The sequence below is a fragment of the Corvus brachyrhynchos genome, unplaced genomic scaffold (genome assembly GCF_000691975.1).
Source record: "Corvus brachyrhynchos isolate BGI_N302 unplaced genomic scaffold, ASM69197v1 scaffold310, whole genome shotgun sequence".
In the NCBI taxonomy this organism is placed as follows: Eukaryota; Metazoa; Chordata; class Aves; order Passeriformes; family Corvidae; genus Corvus; species Corvus brachyrhynchos.
Genome location: NW_008236213.1, coordinates 2,025,491 through 2,031,407, shown reverse-complemented (window position 1 = coordinate 2,031,407; position 5,917 = coordinate 2,025,491). Strand labels below are relative to the sequence as shown.

Here is a 5,917-nt window from a genome sequence, read left to right as displayed (position 1 = left end):
AAGGGAAATAAACAGCAAGGGAAAACTGAACTAAACACAAAACAGGCACTTAAATTAAAATATCCTGTTGCATGTTCCACACACTTTGTACAAATGTTCAGGCAACACTTTGACGTTCTGGATTTTCTGAGTTTCAGCTCTGTTCTGCCTTACCTACCCACTTGCTCTTGGGCTTGTCATGTCTTTGCAATAATCTCCTCTGCCCGGCCTCATCCACATCAGCAGTACAGATCATCACAGGTGGTGGGAACAGGGTGTTCTTTGAGCTCTGCTTCCCTGGGCATCACTAGATAGCTGCCTCACTTCACACTTATACCCCCATGGAAAATCTGTTCTCTCCATTAATAATGAGCAGTGGAAAAAAATCCTGAAGAAAGTATTAAAAGTCATAGAACTGAGGCTGTCATGCACAGGGATTTTAGAAGCTTAGGGTGTCTAAGAGCCATTAGTAAAATAATTGCAAGATGAGTCAGGAGAGAAGGAGGTGTCATGGGGAAAAAAGATCTGCAAAATATTCCGTAACAGAATGAAAGCAACAAGAATTCAAGTGCTGATTCCAGGCACACTCTGCTAGGAAAAATGCTGTATATCTCTTTGAAACTGTTCCACAGGAAAGGTTTTGATTAAACAAACGAACAAGCCAAAAGAACCAATCTAATTTATTGGGATCTCTTGCATAAGGTAACATTCACATGAGAAATTGAATCCCTTGCCCAGGACAGCCAGTTGCTGTCCAGGTGGTTACAGGAGCCTCTCTTGCAAGGCTCTTTGTAAGGGTGCCTTTGGCTGCATCGGATGAGACTCTGAACTCCTGTTCTGCTGAATTCTTGTAATCCAGATGGTTCTACTTGCTCAGTACATACCATGATGCTGTGACGGTGATTACCAGAAACTGCACAAAGCTTTTAACTGTCTGGCTTCAAAAAGCTCTTCTGTGTGACCATTTCTGCACCTGCAAGAACAGTTTCCATGGACCATCTACAAGTGTCTTACCTTTGCTGAATCTCTTTTACAGCAAGAACTGCCTGGGAGGAGCTCACAAGTATGCCCCATCCTCTTCTTGGGATGTTTGTTTACACATTCAAGCATATAAATAGTACCTATCATAGGCCTATACACAGCAGGAGCTGTTTGGGATAATTTCCAAGACTGTCCAAAATTCCCACCTATACAGTTTTGGTAAAGAATAAAGCATTAGTTTTGTTGTGGAGGCTGTTGGGTGCTCAGCCACTTTCTCACAGGTCTGTCCATTGTGTCATCTATGCAGCAAAGCCTAGCCTAGAAGGTCCAGGCAATTAATGTCTAGGGTGATAGAATACCATCAGTCTGATACCCAACTACACCACTGCTATGACTGCAATTATTGTCTTATATCAAAATCATATCTGAAATTCCTTAGAAATCACCACAGCTGTATTTTATTTGAATCAATTATTTTGTGCTTGACACTTTGTAACCCTCCACTTGACCTGGAGAATGGGTGCCTTTAAGTTTTTCATGATGTTCTTATGCAAAACATCCTCACCGTGATAGTGGGCCTGTTTTCTTGATCTTATCCCTGTTATAGTATTTCTTGACATGGGTCTCCTCTCTTCTTTGTGACTGTTTTCCTTTCTGCTGTCCAGATGTCTTACCTAGATATCATATCTGCTATTTCATGATCATCTGATGTGCTCATTATTGCATCTTTATAACTGTAAAATCTGTTCCACTCCTGAATGTCCTTAAGATTCATTGTTCTTCCTATCATCTCCAAAGTTTTGGTGTACCATTCCCTCATTGTCACTCAACCCTTCTGCCCTGTGGTTCTGCTTGTTCCTCTATGGAACAGCTTTTCCTCCTCCTTCCTGTGGAGAAGACACTAACAGTTGTGGAAGATTCTTGACTGTGTTGCTGGGCTAGAGTTGCAGCTGCGTTTCAACACAGCATACTGAAATTGTGGAGGATCTTCCTTCCCCCAAGCATGTCCCAAGTAGTCTAAACAGCTTTCCTCCATGGAGCTCTGCAGAAGGGCCAAAGCCACCAGCAAGCGATGCTACACTGGCTTTCCTCATTTTCCATCTAGTTTAGAACAAAGGACATGTGTGAGCAAAGCTAAACTAAAGCAATACTGTGTAGATTCAAACTATATGCCAGTATATAACTTTTGTAGATGGTCTTTTATTGACAGTTTTCCTGCTTTCTAGAGAAATGTGGAATGGAAAAGTTTCTGTGGCAATGTGTTCTCATACTGGTGAGCTTACCCTTACACTCCTTCCTGATACCAACAGAAGTCATATGGCCAACCAAATCCCTGTAGAATATTTATAGCTCTTATTATCTAAACTCCCTGTAAACACTAGCTTTGGCTGGTGGTTAGTTCCTATACATTTAAACATTTTAGTACTTTGTGATACTTCAGTCCAAAGCACCTTATGTAAATTAAAAATACGAAAAAAAAATCAGAGCAGAGTTGAGTTTCTACATTTCTTATTGCTTCTTGCTGGGTATCATGCCAAGCTAAATATAATTATCTGCAGTAATTCCAGGATAGAATTCAAATATGCAAAAGCTGCATGGAAAACTGTTGTAGGACTGAATGTGCACATTACATTCTGTTTAGATGGCATACTGAATACATAATACTAATGTGACCAAAGTAGTTGCATTTAAATTTCTTTCAAAACAGAATAAAACAAACCATTAAAAAAACCCAAACCACCAGACCCACAAAGATCTGTTTTCTGTCCTTCTGCCAGTAGTTTCAAGTGACTGAAATTTTCTGACCAGGATTTTTCTCATAATTAAAGACAGTGGTAATTGCACATTAATTTTCAGATTTAATCAGAAAGAATCAAAATAGTTAATGCAAAGGCTAAGCCAGACTATGCAAAGGCTTCTGTAAAAACTACCAGTGAATCAGATGTTTTGTAAACTGTTTCAATGTTGCACCCATAGGTAGTGGAAAGATAGGAGTGGAAGAAAGTTTTGAATTATCAGGCAACAGGTGAGCAATGTTGTAATTTATAGGGGAAGAAGGTAGAGCATGTGGGAAAAGTCCTTGCAAACAATAAATTAAAGAAGACAAATGCTTTGCAAAGGAAACAAGGACAGGGAAGACCCTGTCCAGAACTGGCAGAAGCCTTCTAGGTACAGTCTGACCACCACGCTGCAAACCGGGCCTAGATGAGTGAGACACATGGGAGGTGAGATGTGCTACAAGTGGGGGCAGAGGAGAGAACTTAGGCACACTGTCTCCAGAGAGCTTAGAACAGCTGTCTCTGCTCCATAAAAACTTCCAGTGTCCCTTGTGGGCTAAGGATAGCTCTGGTTTTTGCCTTTGGCGTAATCACTGGGAATGAACACATAAAAAATCCTTCTGTATAAATTAATTGTTTTCTTCCTTATGTGCATTTCTGTATCTTTTTATTAGTTTGGTGTGTGGAGCTGGGAATCCCTTTGGTCCCGTGGATTCACATTTAACTTTAGTAAATATCAAATTGCAAAAATCTCTACTTGTTTTTCTTGGTTTTTTACCTGTATTTCCCAAGCATTATTTTGTATTTTGGCACCACCTTAATAACACAATGGAAATGGCGGTTTCCAAATGAATAATGCTCAGAGGAATGTAATACTTAGAGATGGAGCAGCAGATTACTCATTCCCAATGGCTATATATATAGGGCATTTCTAAAATAATACAGACAGGTATCAATTTTTAGATTAAACTGTTTTAAAGTAGACTATTTCTAAGGGAATACATTTGGAGCAGTCCTGACTTCATCTGGCTTTGTATAAAGCCAGTAGCACTAGTGTACTTACTCTGATTGTATTGTAATTTTAACTGCACTTCTTTCATTTGTGTGCTCTCACATGTTTCGTTTCTGAGTGTCTCTTGGTCAAGAGAAGTTTGTATATTTATTGGAGATGCCGAAATACGCATAGAGCATAAACATGTTTTTTATTTTCTTAGGATTTGAATTTTTTGAAACAAGTGCCAAGGAAAACATTAATGTCAAGCAGACGTTTGAGCGACTTGTGGATATCATCTGTGACAAAATGTCAGAAAGTCTGGAGACGAATCCCACCATTGCTGCCAGCAACCAGAACACACAGCTAAAGGACACCCCTCCTCCACAGCAGCCCAACTGCAGCTGCTAATGCAGCTATCAGCAAAGGCAGCTCCAGTGTGTTCTGTTGCCAACAGAGTATTTATGAATGGTCTATATGCCTTTATTTATACTGTCTTATTAATTTATTTGGGAGAACAGTCTTGTTTTACATCATCAGATGTTTGAATATGCATATGGGGATGGAGCAGTTTTCAGTCTGAAAGGATGATGCATATTTTAGAATCTGGCTTTTGCATGCAGGCTGTATATTAATTTCTCTTTTCTTTTTACTGTTCTACATCACACTTCAGCTGGTGCCATGTCCTCAAACCACATTGGCCTAGAATTGTCTCTCACTACATCAGTTAAAAGTTAGGTAGTTCAATCTTCAGGGTGATGGTCAGGGTGTTTTGAGTAAGCTTTCTGATGCTACTTGTACATTTTCCTGACTGAAAATGAATTTAGAAGTATTCCTGTAGTGAACCAATCCCTTATTCTGTCCAGATCACTTGTACAAGGGACACCTCCTGGAGCACATTGCCTTGGCAAATCTACACTCATTATGTTACACATCCTGGCTGACTAAAATCTGCAGAAATTAGAAAGAAGTTAGATCCTGGGCCCAAAACCACCAAAATTCCCTGTGAATTTCCAGCTGAATATCCAGGATGTGGATATTCAGTCCAGACTCTCAGAGATATTAGGTACTTCATCCTGTTTGGATAGCTAGTGTATTTACTTTTACATAGGAGCTGCATGTCTATCTAATAATTTTCTGAAACTGGACTTAATTTCTCATTCCATCATTATGGAGATCCCAGTCTTACCTACCCCTGTAGTAGAAGGCTGATTAGCTCTTTCCATTTCTGCCTGCATGAGACATTAACCACACAGTTTTATATTATGTCTGACAGAGCCAAATCCATTGTGCTTGGTTGTTCATAGCCAAAAACTGCCTTGTCACATTGCTGTCAAACCTGCACACTTCAGTTTTCAGGAATTTCATCTCCCATTCAGTTACTGAGAAAGCTACCACCACACTGGCTACAAATGTCTGTATTTTACTCAGACCTATTGCAGAAGTGCTGATGGTGTCAGTGAACTAAAGTTTGATCTCATTTTTTTCCGTTTATTTTGGCAAGAGAATTGGGATTTTTAAATCTTTAAGAGTAATAAAAAATTGTCAGCCTTTCTAATAATAGGCTGAATACATTAAAAAGATCTGCAAAAGGCTGTGAATTTAGCAGAATAAAGTACACAAGTTCTTTTATGATAAAGTGTTAAAATTGTTTTATTTCACAGTTTTTACTCCTCTAGTAATTGGTGGAAATTTCTTAAATCTCTGCCCTGAAGTACTTAGTACAACTGCTTTACTTGCATCACAGTGACCTTTTTTAACTAAACAGCATAACTGAACAAGCAATGATTATTTTATTTTTCCAATTAGACAGAACTTAAGACAAGGCTGACATTTTTTAAACTGTCAGCAGTGGTAAAATTATCTGAAAAATGAAAAAAAGGAAGTAACACATAGTACACCGAATTACTCACAATGGCCAAGAAATCCTTCTGTACAGTTTATGTTTTTTTGATATAACTCCTGATACACACTAAGAGAAAATGGCCACTTTTAAAACTGATTAAATAATCTACCTACACTTTGACACAGTAGAAATTACTTCCAAGCAAGGCATATAGACACATGTAAAATGGATATGCCAGGAGGGTTCTACCTGGGTTGCCTAACTTAAATGAGTAAGTGTTCTTTCTTCAGTCTGGGTTTTTAAACCATGTCTGTCCTGTTAGCTAGCTTATTTAAGCACTTC

At 38.9% G+C, this 5,917-nt stretch overlaps 1 protein-coding gene across 1 annotated transcript in view; it reads left to right on the top strand.

Annotated features, from left to right (window-relative positions):
* The window catches only part of RAB3C (RAB3C, member RAS oncogene family), a 109,130-nt gene extending 103,797 nt beyond the window's left edge, over nucleotides 1–5,333 (top strand). Inside the window, exon 4 of the mRNA XM_008642947.2 lies at nucleotides 3,953–5,333. Coding sequence (XP_008641169.1) covers nucleotides 3,953–4,140 — 188 coding nt within the window. The 3' untranslated portion in view covers nucleotides 4,141–5,333. The remainder of the gene's footprint in view (nucleotides 1–3,952) is intronic.
* Nucleotides 5,334–5,917: the final 584 nt, after the last annotated feature.